Source organism: Crotalus tigris, unplaced genomic scaffold (genome assembly GCF_016545835.1).
Source record: "Crotalus tigris isolate CLP2741 ecotype Arizona unplaced genomic scaffold, ASM1654583v1 scf7180000019147.1630427, whole genome shotgun sequence".
NCBI lineage: Eukaryota > Metazoa > Chordata > Lepidosauria > Squamata > Viperidae > Crotalus > Crotalus tigris.
In genome coordinates this window covers 1,110,639-1,132,705 of record NW_024097401.1, presented here as the reverse complement: position 1 = coordinate 1,132,705, position 22,067 = coordinate 1,110,639, and the positions used below count along the sequence as shown (strand labels likewise).

The 22,067-nt window shown below is 39.3% G+C and overlaps 1 protein-coding gene across 1 annotated transcript in view; it reads left to right on the top strand.

The window, feature by feature from the left end:
- Positions 1-22,067, top strand: part of TM9SF3 (transmembrane 9 superfamily member 3) — a 45,624-nt gene that overhangs the window by 5,301 nt on the left and 18,256 nt on the right. Inside the window, exons 2-5 of the mRNA XM_039360024.1 lie at positions 1,264-1,459; positions 13,046-13,168; positions 14,222-14,382; positions 16,562-16,639. Coding sequence (XP_039215958.1) covers positions 1,264-1,459; positions 13,046-13,168; positions 14,222-14,382; positions 16,562-16,639 — 558 coding nt within the window. The remainder of the gene's footprint in view (positions 1-1,263; positions 1,460-13,045; positions 13,169-14,221; positions 14,383-16,561; positions 16,640-22,067) is intronic.

Here is a 22,067-nt window from a genome sequence, read left to right as displayed (position 1 = left end):
ATACTTAATAGTTTCATATCTAAACAAGACAGCAAATTAATGTTCTAAAATGGTCTGTTTGGGTAGCCCAAAGCAATAATTATAAGCTGTTAGTATTCTGTGTCTTTGGGGATTATATCTTGGCTATATGAATAGTTTTCCAGACCACTCTAAAATGACCATTATTTTCTTTTTAATAATATTAAATCATTTGGCTAGACCCCGGGAGACTAGGAGTTCTAGTCCCACATTAGTCGCAAAGCCAGATGGGTAGCCCTGGGCTAGTCATTTTCTCAGCCCTAGGAAGGTGGCATTGGCAAACCACTTCTGAAAAATCTCGCCAAGAAAACTGCTGGGATCGGTCCAGGCGGTCCCTAGAAGTCAAAAACTATCTTGAAATGATTGAATGAATGAAGGGCTTACAACATAGATTTTGAGTATTTTCCATCTCAGAAATTATTAGCAGTTTTCAGCAAAAGTTGTTCAAGTGACTTTAATACTTACCAAAAAAAAAAAAAAGCTTCAGAAGGCTGCATGTAGCCCTGCCCTTTACACTGAATATTATGTATGACTGCAAGCTATATGTTATTGTTAAAATAGTAGCATTGGAAATAGTTCTACATTTCTGTTTTTCTTTTTGACGATTTTTCAAAAAGTGAAAAGATTTGGGTTTTTTTTTTTTCAACTTGCCATATTTGAATTTTGAGAATTGCTGTTCCAGGACATCAGGTTATTTCTGCGTCCACCATTAACTGGTAACAATTTGACTGGAGACAGTAGACCTATCATGCTAACCCCCTGTGGGATCTTCTTAGTTTTAGCTTAATAGTGTTTTTATGTGAATCTAGACATTGTGCTTTATAAATAAAAAAGTAAAGTAAGCTCAGTTCTTTATCATTCATGTCCACAAAATTTTCTCTGAAACAATAGAAAAACCGGCATTATCATCTTCTGAGCTATTTATTCAGCGTTCCTGTCTTAATGTATAGCACTGGGATTTCCTGGTGATTTTCCATTTTGTGACTGTGGCACTTACCAACTCAGTTGGCGGTCCGAATTGTGGTTGCTAAATTATGACTACCTGTAGCACTTTTGCTTTCCCGGCCAAAATGCAGATGGTAATCAAAATTATAATGGTATAATTTCTGGGGATGGCATGCAAAGCCAGGCGTTGCCTGTCAATATTTTAAAGCATTTTCCTCGTATTTCGCTCCGAAAATTTGTTTCATTCTAAACAGTGTGCCTATTGATAATTCTTTATTTTAAAATATGCTTTCTTTTCAGTACCAAGATAAAGAAGAAGTTGTTTTATGGATGAATACCGTAGGGCCATATCACAATCGCCAGGAAACATACAAATACTTCTCCCTCCCTTTTTGTGGCGGATCTAAAAAAAGCATTGATCACTACCATGAAACTCTTGGGGAAGCACTTCAAGGAGTTGAACTGGAGTTCAGCGGTTTGGATATTAAATTTAAAGGTAAAATAACCATAAAGTCATGATTGCTGGTGTTTTAAAAACTACTGTATTTGTTTAACAGGAAAACCTTTAAATGTATTAGTTTTAAAAGATATTTGAAGAGTGAAAACAGAAAAAAATAAAAAAGACAAAAAAGGGAAAATATATTAAAGATTTCAAAACATGAAATATATAACAGGTAATAAAATGAATGAGAGAGCCTGTTGGTGTAACGGTTAAGACGCTGGCCAGAAACTGGGAAACTATGAGTTCTAGTTCCACTTGAAGCCAGCTTGATGACTTTGGGCGAGTCCCTTTCTCTCAGCCCTAGCAAGGAGACAGTGGCAAGTCATTTCTGAAAAACCTTGCCAAGAAAACTGCAGGGACTTGTCAGGGCAGTCTCCAAGAATTGGACATACTTGAATGGAAGAATTTTTTTTTGTGAGCTTCTAGTACAGTGATTGTGAACCTTTTAGAGATTGAGTGCCTAAAATGCAACCCAAAACCCACTTATGTATCGTCGGGTGCCGGGTGGGCATGGCCCATTGGGTGGATGTGACCTATTGGGTGGGTGTGGCCCATTGGGTGGGCGTGGCTTCAGTGGTAACGGCAGACTGGGTGAGACTAAAAAGTTCAATCAATTCCAACTTTGTGAGATCTTTTTTATTCCTGCAAGGAGTTGAAATTGACTGAGTGATTGAACTTTTTTTTTTTGCACACAGTAGCGGAGGCCTAAAGCAAAAAGGTTTTATAAAACCCAGCTGAAGCCCTAGGACTGGGGTGACAGTGTGTGTGCCCACAGAGAGGGCTCTGCGTGCCACCTGTGGCATGCGTGCCATAGGTTTGCCACCACGGTTCTAGTAGATATAGAAGAATGATTTAAGCTCATTAGCAATAGCAATAGCACTTCAACTTATATATTGCTTCATCATGCTTTACAGCCCTCTATAAGCTGTTTATGGAATCAGCATATTGCCCCAAATAATCTTGGGTTCTCATTTTACTGATCTTGGAAGGCTGAATCAACCTTAAGCTGGTCAAGATTGAACTGTTGGCAGTCGGCAGAGTTAGCTTGCAATAATACTGCATTCTAACCACTCTGCCACCACGGGTCTTTATTACATTTCCTGCAGTTTTTAAATATGTATCATCCATTGCTGGATAATATGCTACTGAAAGAACACCAATTTCCTCTAGGTGTAATAATCACAGTAAACCTAAAATATATCTTCCATTGATATTCCCATTGTTGCATATCAATTGTCCTGTTTAAATTCTGCATCCTTTGAATCATATAGTCTTTAATTGTTTAATTTCTGAATCATATCTCAGTAACATATATAAATTGAAACAGAAGTTCTGACCTTCATGGTATCAGCATTTCAAATTCTATAAAATCTATTAAGTAAGCCCACTTGTTTTTGTAGTTCAAAAGGAACTGTATTACTTATTTGGATATTGAAACCAATGAGGTATTTCTGGTTATTCTGAGGTTAAATCTTGCAGCGTATTATTTTTTCACTAATAATTTTTAGCGATTTGCCAGTTTAATTCCTGAAATTTTATTCTGTTGTTTTATCTTTCTTATTACTGGTTCAGATCAGTAAAAACAGAAAAGAAGGAGGACCATTTTATCTTATCCTTTTCATAATATCATGTGTATGAGGCCTATATGTATTTATAGTTGACTTGGTTTATAAATTCTTGGAGTCCATGAGAAATAATTTGGATTGCAGTTCATCTTTTTCAAGATTATGAATATGAAAGCTCTTCCAAATTGCTGAAAGCTTTTTTATATCAAGAAAAAATGTTGCCACTTTCTTATTTTTCTAGTTAACATTATCGGTGATACTAACATCGATATCTGATATTATTTCTCATGTTTCTTCAATGATGTCTGGTGATTAGAATGAAATTATGCCATCTGAAAGATTATTTAAACCTTATTGTAAAAACAGCTGTGTATTTTATCCAAGTACTCTATAATCGTCTTCAAAATTTGTGTCTGTTTTCCATATAGCTGTGAACAGGGTTTTAACAAACAGATTGATCATCTCATCAGAAATTGAAACATACCCCGTTTCTGTCCTAAATGATTTTAACTTAAATGGGGAGGATTGTTTTAGATTTGGTCAAACTATGCTAGTAGGGGATAATGGTTTTCTTCTGTCTACTATTTATATAAATATACATTCCTACAGTTGGAAGGGATTTTTAGAAGTTAAATTGTCCAATTCCTAGCGCAGAAACTGTTAAAGCATTCTAATACGTGGATATTCAGCATTTGTCTGAGGATCTTGAATGACGATGAACATGCCACATCTTGAGACAGTATATTCCATATAGGTAGATATCTTTCTGATACCTAACCTGAATTTACTTTACCTGTAATTTCTGGCTACTGCTTCTGTTCCTGTTTTTTAGGGTGACAGAAAGTAAGTCCACTCCACCTTCTGTATGGCATCATAAAATTGTTCTCTTACTTGTCCTCAGGATTTCTCTTACAGAAGAATCTTAGTTTGTTTAACCATTCTTTATACGATCTAATTTCCAGTCACCCTCACCATCTAGTTAGCCCATCTCTAAACTGTCTCCAGTATGTTGATGTCATGTTTTTAGATTGCATGTTTCACATATGTACCGTATCAGATAACATCAGATACTTGGTTGAGGCCGAAGGCAGAGTAGAAAATGCAGCTCCTGGGATGTTGACTCTTCTGTTGATACATGATTAAGTAGCATTTTTAGCAGCATTACTGTTAGCTGATATTCACCATGGTTTGTTAGAATGTTCAGATCCTTTTCACATGTACCAGCCTTTTCTCATGCTTTTCCTTTTTTCTTTCCACATACGGAATTGTACCTTTTTTCCCTGCTAAAATTCATTCTGTTGATTTCAACCTATTACTCCTTTTGACTTAAATAATATAAAGGTTCATCGATCAATCTTTATTTAGTCATAGGCTAGCAGGCATAAGAGTCATCTTCTTTTTTTTATGCAAGCATATTGATATTCCAGTCTGAAGATAGCCTCTTTTGGAATTAGATCTTTTGACTTCAAGAATCTGAATAGCAATGCATGATTTATTGTTATTATTTATTTGTTAAATTTATTTGCTACATATCTCACCATGGGATGACCAGAAGCAGCTCTCAACAATAAAAAGGGAAAAAATGAAAAGAGTGTAAACCAGTGGTTCTCAACCTTTTTAATGCCGCGACCCTCAACCGATCGTAAGTTGAGGACTACTCAACCGGTCGTAAGTCGAGGACTACTCAACTGGTGCAGCACCGTTTGCAGAATGGGACTTTTAGCGGGCTCAGCAGGGCAGAGACAGCCTGGACAATTCCTATTGGCTTTTGAAAGCCAATAGAATTAGACTCTATTCAAGAGAGTCTATTCTATTGGCTTTCAAAAGCCAATAGAATAAAAGGGAGTAGCACAGCTAAGGAACAGGGGGAAAAAATGGCAGACTGCGTTGTTTGGCGACCCCCGTGAAATGGTCGTTCGACCCCAAATGGGGTTCTGACCCACAGGTTGAGAACCACTGGTGTAAACAGAACAAAAGTAAAATAATAGAACCATAAAATAAACAGTGAAAAAGAAGACAACGAGAATACATCAATACGATAACCAAAAAGATAGATAGATGGGTGGAGAGCAGAGAGCAAGTGGGGGGGGGTGGAGTCTGCTAGCAATCCAGCAGCCACCTCTACTGCGAGTCTGTGCATGATTATGATAATAATAATGGCTTCAGGAATGGGCTATATTCAGTTACGCGAGAATTCTTCCTCATTTTATCTTTATAATAGCAAAAATATGTTAATCTTTAGCTTGGTCATTTCTGATTAAAACTTGGCATTAAAATTTAAAGCCAAGATTCAAATGTATTTATTTAGTGCAAAATGTCAATAAGTTTGTTTGGAAACTTTGGGAGAAGGGAGAATGTCATTTGAAAAAAGGAATAATATCTTCCTATGGAAGATTCTCTGTTCATCAGAGGAATGAAGAGTTTTTAATGTTTTCTTTAATAAATTTGTAATCTAAAGTGTACTTGCAGCATCACATTAAGCCGGTTGATTTAATTATGGTTTATTGAGTAAATTGCAAGTAGTTACACTTGTTTTATATGCCCAACCAACCAAACCGTATTTTAGCTCATCATACTGTGATCACATGGAAAACCTGTGCATTGGCATTTTGTCACTATTTTAACTCTGCTCTTCAATAATAGCTTTTTTAATTATTGAAAAGTTGGTAAATTATTTGATTCCCCCCCTAAGAACCTAGTATATGATTTTATATCCAGTGCTTCCTGGGATAGCAAGAATCTTACAACAGTGCCATTATCACTTCTCAGTAGATTTGCATACTGCAATATGTTTAAATGGGGCTGCCTTTCATGGCCACTTGACAATGGTAATTGGTGCCAAATGGATTGGTCCAGTTATTAATTGCTGTATCCCGAAGAGTGCATAATATATGTGCTGTGGATCTTACATTGGTTACCACATGGAGCAATTCAAAGAACCATTTTTGATTTGTATAGTCCAGGGGTCTGCAACCTTAAACACTCAAAGAGCCACTTGAATCCGTTTCCCAGAGAAAAGAAAACACTGGGAGCTGCAAAACTTGTGCTCATGCACGCGAGGGGGGGAGCTTGATTGAAGAGTTTAATTAAAAAGAAATAGAGGCTGCTGTGCATGAGTTCTCTCTCTTTTTCTTTCCTCTCCCCCTCTCTCTTTCCTCTCCCTCCCTCCCTCCCTCTTTCTTTCTCTTTCCTCTCTCTCTTTCTCTCTCTCCCCCTCTCTCCCTTTGTCCGATCTTCTGCTCTGCTCACCTGGCAAGCTGGCTTCAAGCTGTTCTCCAACAAGCTGAAACACATTCTTATTGTGCTGGCTCTCTCCTGCTCTTCCTGCTTCCTGCAGAGACACAGCCAAGGCAGGAGCCCTGCCCAATAAGCTTGTCAGCTCTTTGGAGAATAGGGTGAGGCCACTCTCTTTTTTACACACACAGCACAGAGAGAGAGGGAGAGGGAGGGAGGGAGGGAGAGAGAGAGAGAGAAGGGAAGTGCAATGCCTCTCTCTGTCTCTCTCTCTCTGCAAATGGCAGAGGAGGCTGGGAGCCGCAGGAGAAGGCTTAAAGAGCAGCATGTGGCTTTGGAGCCACGGGTTGCCGACCCATGGTATAGTCTATATAGCATCTTCTGCTACCCAAAGTGGCCCATTCAGTCTTACTTTTGGTAAGAGGAATTGAGGCCAGGAGGTGTTTTTTCAGTTTACGTGCCAATGATGTGAAATACCATCTCCTTATAATTAAACTTCGCTCTATCTTTTCTAATATTTTAGGAGTTAACTGGAGAGAGAATTTTTTCTGAAGAGAGTTTGGCTCGATATTTTGTGATCAACAGTCTTAATTTATTTCCCTTTGAATTACTTAGATTGAATGAATTGTTGATATTGTTTTATTTGGTTTTAGTATGATTTGCCTGATTCACTATCACTATTTTTTTTAAACAAATTTTGTTGATTTTTTAATTTTTACATCAAGGTGCTTAGGAACCAACGTGGTGATGGGGACATCAATCATCCAAAAACAATACATATATCTCAGGTTAATTCATTAAAAGTTCCCTCTCTATTTCCCTCAATATTACATATTTAAATTGATACATTTCTAAATAAAGTTCAATCAGTCAAATCAGTCATCAGTCACATTTCAGTTATAAAAATCCAAATCCTGTGATTCCCTATCACTATTGTTGTATTTTATAATTATAATTATTGTTTATATTTAACATAGGCATGTTTAATATTATGTTTCTCTTGGTTGCTTTGTAAACTATTATGAGTCTGTATCCATTCAATCAGTGGCATGGAAATAGAGAATAAATGCACCTAACACAAATTTCAAAAAGGTTGTACGTACTTGTGTCACCTGGAATGCAGTATTCCCAGTAGAGGAAGAGAAGGGTGTTTTGTAGCATGAAATCTTGTTGCAGTTGTAGTAAAGCAATGGCCCCAGGTTAGTGCTCTAGATTAGTGTCATTAGGTTTTCTTCTCAATAATCCTTTTAATCTTATTAATGCTGCTGACTAATACAGCACAATGTTTGATAGGTTTTTTTTAAAAAGAGTACTAACAAATATCTGTATGAAAAAGTCAGAAAAATTTAGTTTAACATTCAAAACTTAAAATTGTGTAAAAGGAATAAAGTTAGAAACTCTCTAAGGAAGTAAATATGACTACGGATAATTGTGTTTTTTTATTAAGTTTTATTCATTTATAACTTAAAGTGTGAAAATACAAAAGCAAATAGTAAGGGAAAACAAAAAAGGTGTGACGAAGGGGGGGGGGAGAAACAAAAGGCATTGACTTCCAACTCTCTCTGTTGCAGTAAAATCAGACATAAAATCAAATCTCAACTTTTTACATTTCTATAGTAGTATACACTAGCCATTTCTGTATCGCCAAATCAGTCTAATTGGTAAAACCCAAAATCATGATACCATTTTTTTCCCACCTCAAGCACAAAGTCCAGAAATGGTTTCCAGGTAGAAACAAAAGTACTTATGTTCTTTTCTTTTATCAGCACAGTCAATTTGGCCATCTCTCTAATTCCATCAGCTTTTGTAACCATTTGTCCATGGTGGGAATCGAGGCATCCTTTCACTTTCGTGCACAGAGCAGTCTTGTTGCCGTCACCAGATATAAAATCAGAGTTCCAATTTTTTTCCCCCAATTCTCTTTCCATTAGATCCAGAAGGAAAGTTTCTGGTTTAATTTTTTACGTTCACTTTAAGAATCTTCTCAGCTGGTGGCACTGTGGCGGCAAGAGTGACCCATTATCTACTCAGCACCTCGGTGTTCTTGTAACATCTCTGCAGCATCATATTGGCTACCAGTTGGGTTTGGGGGAAAATGAAATAATTGTTTTGCGCTTTGTGCTGGACCTTCAGATTCCGCCTGACTTTTCTGCATCCGCTATCTTTCAGTCACAGTTCTTTTGATCTATTTGACACATGGGGCACTCCGATCTAAAGATTCTGTAACCCTTGCAGAGGACCAGGTCTGTCTATGGAGAGGATGCAGAAACTGCAGGTGGTTAGCGTTCTGACAACTCCATCAACCCAGAATAATGCCTCTTGTGAAGTTGCTATATTGGTTACCAATTCTAAGCATACAGTAGTGGCCGAAATTGTGGAAACCTTTTGGGAAAAGTGTATTTTTGAGGTTTGATGGCTAACAACACCACTTTTTTTTGGAGTAGTACCATAAAATTATATATCAATGGAAAGATAATTGAATCAAGAATGTAATGCAACAAAGTTTGTTCAATTATCTGTATTGTATTCTATGAAAGTTATAGCCAAATAACCAGAAAAAGGAAGCACAACTTGCTTAGGTTGATATCAGGTAACTTTTCTTCATCTGATTGTAGCCAATGAGCATGAGTGTTTAGAGAGCCAATCAGGTGTCATCTTGTTTTGGCAATGAGCCAATCAGATCACAGTAGGAGTCAGTGATTGATGTCCTGTATTGAAGCTGAGAGGAGGACATTTGTCAATGTGTTATGTGATCACTATCAAGTTGGTTGGGGTTTTTTTTTGTTGTTCTTTCATTTAGTGAGCTTGTAAAACGTAATAAAATTAAAGTCATGGTGCAAAGAGTTGACTGGTCGCCCAGAAAGCGATGTAAAATAGTATTATTAAGTGAACACGGCTACAGTTATAAAGAAATTAAAAGAAAAATTGGTGGAAACTTAACCAAAGGTTGCATTTCTACTGTACACTTTTCCCAAAAGGTTTCCACAATTTTGGCCAATACTGTACTTCAGTATTGTTACCATCTTTTAAATTATTGTGTGGCACCAAACTGAACTGTATACCTGGCTAGAGATGAACCTTCCAGTCCAGCTGGTTTATTTTAACCCCCTCTTGTTTTTTAATGTGAATTCTTTAATGTTTTTTCACTGTTTCACTCTGCTGTTCTGAATTACTTTAGCTTTCTCCATATGGAAGTTGACAAGAGATATTCTGATAATGAAAGTGACCTGTTTGGATTTTCATTTCTATCAGATTTTCACTCAGGGATTTCACATTTTCTTAACTTTTAAAAAGCCCTGGTCTTAATTTTTTAATGCGTCTTGAAATTTTTCTTTTTCTTTTTCCTTTGTTTTTCATCCATCTTTATTATGCGAAATATCTCAGCTTCTCTGTGGCTAGTTTATTACAGCATATTTAACACCCTTGTTTTGAAAGGAAATGCATATAAATATATAAAATCTGGTTTGAATGCCAAGATCTATATTTAAAACGCAAACAATGTACCAACTTAAAGATAAAGCCCCAGGAGGCCTTTGAAAAAAGAATGTTTTTTAACCAGCAAGCTCAAATGGGAAACTTTGGTAAAAGTTTGATAAAATAACAAATCCATCTAAAGAAGATATCCAGACAAAACCAATTGTATGCAAACCAAACTCATAACTGGATGGATTGGAATTTAAATTGTCGTCAGATTTAAAGGGAAAGGAACTTGGTTTGGAACGTGCAGGTTTGTTGGATAAAACTGAAGGGGATACGGATTCTACAAATTTGGAGTTAACAGAATCAATGGGTGATAAGATTGATGGTGATAATGGACTTACTATATCTAACTGGAAAATGGACTTACTATATCTAACCGGAAAACAATTTGGACTGGACAGGGAAAATTGATTGACAACAGAGGTTTATGATTTTAGGGAATAAAACACAATTGTTGGGAAAGTTTTCAACCAAAATCTTGAGAAGTTTTGTTATTAAGAATCAAACGAGGGTATTTTATCCTGGATGGTTTAGAGGTAATGATTGTGGTGATTTTGGGTAGATAAGAGGCTGTTTTAGGCTGTCTACCAGTTAAATATAATAGATTGTTAAAAGAGGGCTTTGAAGTTTTAACTTTGCTGTTGGTTCACCTGTTAACTACTTTGACTTTATATATAGTAGCTAGATGGCAGGTCAAATCAGTTACACATGGAGGTAATTGTTTATAAATTTTGGTCCTGCTTCGCAGTGGGGGGGAGGGGAAACTAACATTGTTCCAATATATTTATCAGTATTTAACTAGAGGGGATAATATATGTATATGTGTGTTTTTGTCTTTCTTCTTTTTTAATGCACATTTTTTTTTCTTTTCTAATGTTTTGCCTGTTTTTGTTTTGTTTTTGTAAAATTTCTTTTCCCCTTTTTTGGAATTTGTATTTTAACTTTAATTTTCTGAATAAAATAAAAAAAATTATTCAAAAAAAGGATTGAATCATGTTTTAAAAATACGGAATAAAACATAGTGGCTGGTTTTATGCTTTCTGACAAACTGAAACATAAGACTTTGGCATGGCTCAATCTCCAGGCATATAAGCCTACTTCGGTATCTAGGCCATGGGTGTCAAACTCGCCGTGTGACGTGTTGCGACGTATTGCACCTTTTTTTTGCATTGCCGGAGCTGGGGTGGGTGTGGCCTCCGTGTGATGCCACCAGCCCACGGGCCGGTAATTTGACACCCCTGATCTAGGCCATTGTCTCAGAATCGGTTTCTGTGTTTGATGTTTTTTCTCTTTGAATTATTGAGTATTTGTTGTTCATGAATTGATTTGGGTGGGATTTGTGAACAGATCTCAGTCTTATAATAATATTAGCAGTTAAGAATTAGAATAGAGGAGTCAGTAATATTTTGAACCACCATCCAACTGCCTCTCCCACAGCTCTTAGCCTTATTGAACCATTTTCAAACTTTTACTTTTTTTTGCTGATTTCTTGCTCCACATCAAATTTTATTCTACTGTGTTGGTTTTAGAGAATTATTGGACTGGTTAGCAGACAAACGTACAGTTTTGAGCTTTTCAGAATTTCTTTTAAAAATGCCCTGGCATTAGAAATAATAAAAAGGTAGATTAAAAACATGCAAAAGCAGAGAAAAGGATCTAATACAATAATAAATAATAATATAGACATTGGTTGTCCTAATACATTATGATGAAATTAAATGGCAGTAGAAAAGAAAGCTTGCCTTTTGTATTGATCCACAGGATGTTAGTTGACAGTTGAAAGTGGATATAATCATTTATAATCATTTATAATTCTACCAGATCTATTAATTTTAAGTGAAATTATAAGGCCGGAGTGTGAAATCTTATAGAAAGAACTCTGTGCACTAGAGACTCAGCTTGTTTAGTTTCACTTGAGCATATTCACTTAGAAATGGCGATAGTGTTCTTTGTTCCCTCTAATAAAGGGGGTGTCAAACTCGCAACATTACGTGACGTGTCGCAACATATCGCGACTTTTTTGCCATTGCCGGCAATGGGGTGGGCGCGTTTTTGCTATGATGCATCCAGCCTGTGGGCCGGCAATTTGACACCCCTGCTCTAATACTATCAAGTTTAAAACATTAACGTGCAGTAGAGGGAAAGCTTTGTAGTGGTTTAAGTATATCAGACCAAGTAAGTAAGCCCTCATAGAAAAAGAATGTGATCTTTTCAGAGAGCTCTGTCTAAAGCAGCATTTCTCAACCTGTGGGTCGGGACCCCATTTGGGGTTGAACGACCATTTCACGGGGGTTGCCAAACAACGCAGTCCGCCATTTTTTCCCCCTTTTCCTTAGCTGTGCTACTCCCTTTTATTCTATTGGCTTTTGAAAGCCAATAGAATAGGCTCTCTTGAATAGAGTCTAATTCTATTGGCTTTCAAAAGCCAATAGGAATTGTCCAGGCTGTCTCTGCCCTGCTGAGCCCGCCAAAAGTCCCATTTTGCAAACGGTGCTGCACCAGTTGAGTAGTCCTCGACTTACGACTGGTTGAGTAGTCCTCGACTTACGACCGGTTGGGGGTTGCGGCATTAAAAAAGTTGAGAACCACTGATTTAGAAACAATGGTCTAAAGCAGGGGTGTCAAACTGCCGGCCTGTGGGCCGCACGCATCATCCGGAAGCCGCGCCCACCCCATTGCTGGCAATGGCAAAACTCCCGATACGTTGCGTGACATCACGTGATGTCGCGAGTTTGACATGTCTAGTCTAAAGCGTACTTTTTTGTTTTCTTTTAGCTTTAGCCCAGTTCAGTACATGTGCTAGCAAAATTAATTTGGAAAAATGATGCTGACATGTATCCTGGAGCTGCGTCTTCCCTGAAAATCAGTACAGCTAAAAAGTCCTTATAAAATTTAGTTTGAGGAATTAAGTCAATAAATACAGACCCTTACTGGAAGACCATCCCAAATACAAGTTGCATAGGCTCCAACAGAAATAAGCCTCTTAAGAATTGATAGGATGTTTTTTGGTTGGATTTAACTGAGTAGAGGCTCACACTGGTGAATCATAGCATTTGGCAAATTATTTTTATTTCAAAATCCTAACTATACCATTGTTCTACATAAATAGAATTTACACTTCTGTTTTCCCTTTCAAATTAGGTTAGTCTTATACTCTGTGTATTGGAAATAAATGTATGGCACTAATGGCATAAGAGCAAGATTGGTATATTTGCACTGGTTCATTAGTAAAATGTATTTTGATGATATTGACGTGACAATCTGTGAAACCACTGTTAACACATTGTTTTGCTTTTTGCAGATGATGTCATGCAGACCACCTACTGTGATATAGATTTAGATAAACAAACAAGAGATGCATTTGTTTATGCTATCAAAAATCACTATTGGTATCAGATGTACATTGATGATTTGCCAATATGGGGTAAGAAACATATTGTCAAGACTGCTAACATTAGATGTTCTTGCTTGCCATATATGAAGAAGCAAACATCTTTTATTTAGCCTGCATATCACTTCTAGAATTAAAGTCAGACTATGTTAGAACAGCGGGTGGGAAAGTAAGATAATTAACCACAACAATATTTCAGTACAGCATTGCCAAGGTCAGCTGTAACCAGAGGAGTTATGGGAGGGAAGTTCACACTTCAAACTAATTGGAGAACGTGATTGATGACTGTAAAATGAAGGAGTGAGATATGCTTTCTTACGGGTGATTGGGGGTGGGAGGATTCAGTTTTTGGCTTCATTATGTACGTGCAGAAGCTTTGCAGAAATAAAAGGATTCTTTAAGGTAAATAAAGCCTCAAAGTTCTTTGAAAACCTGCTTCTTTCGGAACCATGACACATATGCCTACAATGTGCAGAAGTACAACCATTCTATTGAAAACAACTATGTTTATTCCAAACCATAGTTTAGTGATTGTTTAATAAATCATATTTGACTGAATTTACATAAATATCATAAACCAAGCATCTTACGATATAGGACAATGTATGAACTATCATTATCATTCTAGCCATTGTAAGTCCACTGCAGGATGAAGACCCCTTCCGCATGTTTCCAACCAATACAGTCTTGAGCTTTATGTTCAAAACATTTCTACTGGTTAAAATTTTCCCAGAATTAATTACCTTAAAGTATTTAAATCTATTTTCATATCTTAAAAAAATAAGTAAGAAAAAGACACAAAAGAAAGACATAGAAAAAGAAAAGACGTGAGAGAGAAAAAGAAAGGAAAAAAAGGAAAAAAGGAAAAAAAGAAAAAATAAGAAAATAATATACTACTTAAAATACATATCCCTCTTGAACTAGTATACATTTATTTCCATTTTTTTCTGTTCTCTTTACCCATAATTAAATCCAATCATCTAATCTTTTAACTTTATTCAAAACAATATTTTCCCATTTTTAGTTAATCAGTGGTTAATTAGTGCAGTAAAATTAATTTCTTTTCCTCACTTCCTCCCTCTGCAGGTATTGTTGGTGAAGCAGATGAAAATGGTGAAGATTTTTATCTCTGGACATATAAAAAGCTGGAAATAGGTTATAATGGAAATAGAATTGTGGATGTGAATCTGACAAGTGAAGGGAAAGTTAAATTGGTACCCAACACTAAAATCCAGATGTCTTACTCTGTAAGTAATCTGAATTTATAAATAATAATGGTCATAATTACATAGCTGTTAAGGTGTAGAAACAGCAAGTTGGCAGAACCACGTTTTGTCCAAGTATTGTCCATATCATCACAATATGTATCATAGTTCGTTGTATGCTTACTCACTCCAGCCTTAGCATAGTATTATCCAAATCACAACAAGAAGGATAATCTAAAGCAAAGTTTTCCAACCTGCCCGGAGGGGAGAGCAGCTTATGTGCACGCACATAAATGGGGCCATACCCACTGGCTCAGTACTAGCAGCTGTGCTTGTGTATGCGTGAACAGCCGCGCACCCCTGTGGTGGCTAGCACCCGCTCGCACATGTACAAATGAGCCACGCACACACCCCCGTTCGCGCATGCACAAATGGGCCGTGCACACACCCCTGCGTTAGCAGCTCGTTTGTGCTTGCGTAAATGGGGCCACGCGCACCCCCCGTGCTAGTGGCCCGTTTGTGCCCACGCACATGCGCAAACATGCTGGCTCAGGAATTCTGGGAGTTGAAGTCCACGAGTCATAAAAAAGCCAAGATTGCCTACCCCTGGGCTAGAACAATGAGGACTGGTAGCAGTAGTAGTAGTAGTAGTAATAATAATAAGACCTACAAATAGAAATAGAAAAACTGTGGCAAAAGCAAAGCAAGGGTAGTACCAATAGTCATAGGCTCCTTGGGTGCAATCCCAAAACAACTGGAGCACCACTTGAACACCATTGGCATTGACAAATTCACCCTTGATCAATTGCAAAAGGCAGCCTTACTAGGAACTGCTTCCATCCTGCGACGATATCTGTAATACCATCAAACATCCACATCTGCCTATCCCAGGTCCTGGGTAAGGACTCGATAGGTAGTCAAAATGCCAAATCCAGTCTGAACATCTGGCTGACTGTGCGATGATCAATAATAATAATAATGATGATGATGATGATGATGATGATGATGATGATGATGATGTTGGAAGGGACCTTGGAAGTCATCTAGTCCAACCCTTGGAGGTCATCTAGTCCAATTGTTGCAAGTTTGAACAGTCTCCAAATGTCAGCTTTTCAAGTAGACCAGACAGGAAACGTGACATGACGAACTAATGTCTCTTGACTTTAAAGCTACATTAACATAATCTTGCAAATCTGAAAGCACAGATCTCCTGCTGTCTCTTTTTACTACCAGTCAGGTTAGATCCTTTCTAAGTTTCTTTCTCTGCCCATTACAGATAGTCCTTGACTTACAACACTTCATTTACTGACTGTTCAAAGGTACAGTGGCACTGAAAAAAAAGTGACATGGCCATTTTTCACAATGACGCCCTTTCCAGTGTCCCCCGTGATCAAAATTCAAACGCTCGGCAACTGGTTCATGCTTATGACGGTTGCTGTGTCCCAAGATCACGTGATCATCTTTTGCAGCCTTCTGACGAGCAAACTCAATGGGGAAGCCAAATTCACTTAACAGCTGGGTTACTAACTTATCAACTGCAGTGATTCACTTAAGGTCATAAAATAGGGCAAAATTCACTTAACAAATGTCTCACGTAACAGAACTTTTGGGCTCAATTGTGGTCGTACGTTGAGGACTCGTTTATGGGCTCCTCCCCCTTTTATCTAATCATTTCCTAGGCAGCTTTTCCCTCTGCCCCTATCTTCCAAGTTCATTCTCACATTTCATTATATTGAACGAGTAGTTGTCAGACCAGTGTTTCTCAACCTTGACAATTTTAAGGCATGTGGACTTCAACTCCCAGAATTCCACAGCCAGCATTGGAATTCTGGGAGTTGAAGTCCACATGCCTTAAAATTGTCAAGGTTGAGAAACACTGTGTTAGACAAAGATCTCTCGTAGAACATTATACTTGCTTAATTTAATAATAAAAATAAATAAAATTACTACTGGCTTCTAGTGACTCTGGGTAGTTTATAGTGGTTTAAAACATTTAAAAACATTTTTTTTTCCCTTGTAATACTGATGTCGTTTGTTAAAACCTGAAAGTACCAGTGGCTTGCAAGAAAAAGTTATGTTAGCAGTAATGCCATTCCAATTTCCAGCATTTGTTTTTCATCGATGTTTGCCCTGTTTCTCTTAGTGTTGTCTGGAATTGGAACTGGGTTGATCTGGTTGATTTGTAACATCCTGTGTCAGATTTTCTAAATTTTCTCTCCAGGTGAAATGGAAAAAGTCAGATGTGAAGTTTGAAGATAGATTTGACAAATATCTTGACCCATCTTTCTTTCAACACAGGGTATGCTTCTTTTATATTTCATTATATTCAAACCTATGTACTCAAGAAGGTGTCCAGTGATATTTTCCTTGGTGCTCAAGGGTTGTTTTTTTTTTTTTAAATAAAATAAGTGGGAAGCTAGTATATTGCAAAGCACCAGCTTAAAATGTAATATTTATTTCCCTAGATCAGTGATGGCGAACCTTTTAGAGACCGAGTGCCCAAACCGCAACCCAAAATCCACTTATTTATTGCAAAGTGCCAGAGCCGCATCAGCATTGTGGTGCCCTCGGGGGAGGGGCATGGAGGCTCCTCTGAGTGCTGCCTCTGGCACGGAAAAAACGGGGGTACAAAAATGGGCCACCATGCTGCAAGAAGCAAAAATGGCCGCCACCGCACTGCAGGGTGCAGATACAAGGTGCTGCACCACATAAGAATGGGGCAGAGCTAGTGAGTATCATACAGGCACTAGCCCGCCACATTTGCAGTGTGTCAATGCTCACGGCTCCGTGTGCGTATGCATGCATGTAAAATGCTTCCCCCTCCCTTTTCTTCCAGTCCACCAATTGACAATGGTTGGTGACCTCTACTACCTCTACTCGAGCTTGCTAGTCAGCCGCTTCGCCTCCTTTGTGCTGGGTGTGGCTCCTGCTCCGGGTGGCGGTGGTGGCCTGATGGACCTGCTGCTGGCGGCGATGGCACGCGTGCCAACAGAGAGGGCTCTTAGTGCCGCCTCTGGCACACATGCCATAGGTTCGCCACCACTGCCCTAGATAAAGTAGACCATAGAAGCATTTATATAAAACAATGGGTGGCTACAACCAAATGTTTTGTTTGGAACTCTCTTTCTTTCTCCCCCCTCAAAGACAGAGGTAGGGTAGATGAGAGAAGACGTTGGGAAGTAACCTCACTAGTTAGTTTAGTGGTAAATGATGTTTTGTTACAAACCACAGCCACCTCGGCAACTGTTTTTTTAAATTATCCATTATGTACTCAAATGTACAAAATGTATTCCAAATATATGTCCACCAGTCCAAAGGATAAGGGACCCCCCTCATCATAAGACTTCAAAAAATGCTAAATACCTCAAGTTTACAAAATTCCTTATAATGACTTAATAACTCCACTCCTGCTTACATCCAAAAATGTAAAGTTCAAACTATTTTTATAACTGATATGAAAATGTTAAAATTGGCTAACATTGGCAAGATCAGAATTATGTCTCTGATACTACCACATTGTTTGATCTTGATCCTGTCCACACCAATTTTCTTTTCTCTGTGTTTGTCTTGACTTTGTGTGTTTGTGTGTGTGTGTGTGTGTATTTAGTCCTTGACTTACAATACTTCATTTAGTGACCGTTCAAAGTTACAATAACATTTAAAAAATGACGTAGGACCATTTTTCACACTTACGACTGTTGCAGCATCCCTGTGGTCACATGATTTATTTTGGATGCTTTGACCACTGATTCGCATTTATGACAGTCATAGTGTCCTGGAGTCATGTGATTCCCTTTTGCGACTTTCTGAGAAGCAAAGTCAGAAAATAAGATTCACTTAACAACCGTGTTACTCATTTAAGAACTACAGAGATTCACTCCACAAACATGGTGAGAAAAGTCGTAAAGTGGGACAAAACTCTTCACAAATTTCTCACTTAGTGACATAAATTTTGCGTTCAATTGTCAGTTGTTCTCAGGCGTTGCAGTTTCTTTCCGGTCTCTTCCCAGTGGAGTAGAGATAAGGCAGATGGCCCCTGCCACGTTCCTCCCCCCCCCTTCACACCCAGAGAGATACGTCAAAGGTGAAGAGAACAAAGTAAAGGAAATACGTCCCAGAGCCCACAAAACTTCCTCCCTCCCAACAGAGTGCACCCTCCCCCCTCCAAACAGAATTGCAGAGCCCTGAAAAATGTGGTTGAGGGGACCTGACATGCCGCCCCCTCTTAAAAGAAGGAGAGGTCCACCAGGGGAAATAGAAAACAAGAAAAAGGGAAGGAAACAAGAATACATAGATTAATCGGTTTATCTAAGTAACAGGCATGAAAGCATTTGAGTAATCTAAGGGCTCTAACATGTTTCTTGTGAACCCATTCTTTCTGGGAGGTCTTTCCAGGCCACCGAGTACTGGGTGGCTCCATGGTGTTTACGGGAGTCTAGGATTTCCCTAATTTCAAAGTGTTGCTCCCCCTCTACCATGATGGGTAGTGGTGTTGGGTGAAATGCTGGCGAGGTTATTTCAGGTTTTAGCAGGCTGCAATGGAATACAGAGTGGATTTGCCTTAAGGCCTTGAGGAGCTCCATTTCTACTGTAACTGGGTTAATGATGCGTTTGATTGGGAAGGGTCCCACAAACTTTGGCCCTAATTTTTTAGAGGGTTGTAAGAGCTGTAGGGACCTAGTGGACAGGTACCCTTTGTCCCCGAAGTGGAATGGCTTAGGTTTCATTCTCTTCTTATCTGCTTGGACCTTAAAAGCTGCTCTAGCCTCATCTAGCGCTTTCGTGACAACTGGCCAAGTATTTTGTAGCTGATTCATCCATTCCTTAAGGGAAGGAATTGTGGGTTCATTGGTGGGCAATTAGGGCATTAGGTTGAACTCTTGTCCTCTGGCCACTTGAAAGGGGATGAACCCAGTGCTAGAATGAACAGTGTTATTGTACGCCACTTCAGCGAATGGCAGGAGGTCAGTCCAATTGTCCTGCTGGTAGTTGATAACGCATCGGAGGTACTGTTCCAGTACCAAGTTCGTTCCTTCTGTCCCACCATTTGTTTGAGGATGAGGACTAGGACTCAGGCCCTGGTCCGTCCCCAGGAGATCCAAAAATGCTCTCCAGAACTTAGAAATGAATTGGACCCCTCTGTCTGAAATTATACGATGTGAGGCCCCACGTAGACGGTAGACGTAGTGGAGGAATAACTTTGCTAGAGTCTTTGCTGTTGGGATCTTCTGATATGGGATAAATGGACCTGCTTTGAAAATAGGCCAGTAACCACCCAAATAACAGTGTTTCCTGCACTTTCTGGCAATTCTACAATAAAGTCCATAGTGCTGAAGGGCTTGCAGTCAGCTACACAAGGCCAGGTGTCTTCCCCTGCCTTCATTTTGCTGCTGCACAGGTAGAGCAGCTGGCCACATAGTCCTTGTATGTCCTTTTTGATAGAGGGCCACCAAAATTCTCTCTTTAACATGTATAGATCTTTACAATTCCAAAGTGCCCAGCCACTTTTGATTCATGACAGGTTTGCATAGTCTTTAGTCTCTGGTTGGCTGGGACGTACAATTTCTCCCCTACCCATGTCAGTCCCTTCCTCATGGAGCAGAGGTTTTTATGGCTAAGAGAACCATTATTTTTTTCTCAGCTTGAAAACCACAGTGGTAATGTTGTCTAATGGTGGAGTGCTTTTTGATTGTGCCCTCATGGTTACTGGGGCTGCTAGCTGCTATGAGGGAGTAAAAGCTTGACTACTTCGGTCTTTATGCTGTTGTATTGTGGTAGCCTAGATCAGTGGTTCTCAACCTGTGGGTCGGGACCCCATTTGGGGTTGAACGACCATTTCACGGGGGTCGCCAAACAACGCAGTCCGCCATTTTTTTCCCCTTTTCCTTAGCTGTGCTACTCCCTTTTATTCTATTGGCTTTTGAAAGCCAATAGAATAGACTCTCTTGAATAGAGCCTAATTCTATTGGCTTTCAAAAGCCAATAGGAATTGTCCAGGCTGTCTCTGCCCTGCTGAGCCCGCCAAAAGTCCCATTCTGCAAACGATGCTGCACCAGTTGAGTAGTCCTTGACTTATGACCGGTTGAGTAGTCCTCGACTTATGACCGGTTGGGGGTCGCGGCATTAAAAAGGTTGAGAACCACTGGCCTAGACAGAGCGTCTGCAAGGAAGTTCTTCCCCTCTGGTAAATAGCGGAGGGTGAAACTGAAGCTTTGGAAGTGTTGAGCCCCTCTGCTTAGGGACAGTTTTCTTGGGGTTTTCAATGCTTCCAGATTTTTATTTTCTTGGAGCAGTACTGCACTTAACAGCCATGTCACTAGCATCAGCCTGAATGACAAATGGTCTCTCTGAGTCTGGATGTGTCATGCCTCTGTCGGAGCCTGAATCTGTTGAGGAAAATGAGCTGGAACTGGAGCCTATGGAGGTCGAGGGAGAGGTGTCTGTGGCCTCAGAGGAATGTGGGATGCAGTTTTCCTTGTTTGTTCTCTTGGAGTAACACCGATGCTACTGCTACATCGCTGGCATCAGCCTGGATTATGAATGCTTTTTCTGGGTCTGGATGCTTCAGAATCAACTCTGTCGAGAAAAGTCTTTTTAATTTTTCAAATGCCGCTTGGCATTCCATAGTCCACTTCAGGGGCTGGCTGGGTCTCGGTTTATTCACCTCTTTTGTTTTTAACAAGTTTGTGATAGGTAAAGCGATCTGGGTGAAAGAGGGAATGAACTGTCAGTAGAAATTTGCAAAGCCCAAGAAACTTTGTAGCTGTTTCTAGTGCAGGTGCCGCCCAATCTAAGACAGCGCATACTTTCTCCGGATCCAACCCCACCCCGTCTTGCAAAATCTTGTAGCTTAGGTACTCAGTTTTCTCTTTATGGAATTCAAACTTTGACAATTTTGCATAAAGCTTAGCCGCTCAGAGTTTATTTAGGATCGCTCTGACCAACTTCATGTGTTCCACCTCGTTTCGATGTAAATATATTGTCCAGGTACACCAAAACTCCCTTATACAGGTGCTCATAGAGCACCTTGTTGATCAGCTGCATGAACACAGCTGGGGCCCCTTGTAGACCAAAAGGGAACACTCTAAATTGAAAGCATCCGAGGGGGCAGTTGAAAGCAGTCTTACATTCGTCTCCTTCCTTAATCCTATAATATGCCTCTCGCAATCCAATTTAGAAAATATTTTTCCTTTCGATAGGTGGGCCAGCACATCTTTGATGAGAGGCAGGGGGCACACATTTTCCACACATACAGCATTCAAACCTCTATAGTCAACGCAGAGACTTTGAATAGCATGGGTGTGGCCATCTGGGGTCTGGCTGGTTGTATGAACCCATGGGGCAGATTTTTGTCGATGAACCTACATAGTTCGAATACAGCTTTGGCTTTGGTAACTTTGCCCGTGAACGATCTCAATAGCATAGTCTGTGGGCCAATGGGAGGCCAGTTTGTCTGAACCCCTTTCACTGAAAACCTCAGCTGGATCCCGGTACTCACTGGGCATGGTTTGCATGGCCCCTCACCGCTTAAAGTGGCTGCTATCTCCCTGATCTGTTTCCTTCCTGCGCGTATTCATTTGCTCAGTAAGGGGTTCTTTTCTCTGGGGAATTTCAAACGTCCCTCTCACCAGTCTATCGGTTTCACCTGTCTATCAGCTGGTTCCATTTTTTCAGCCATGCCAACCCCAGGATGAAGGTTAAAGGGTTACTTTTCTTTCTCTGCCCAG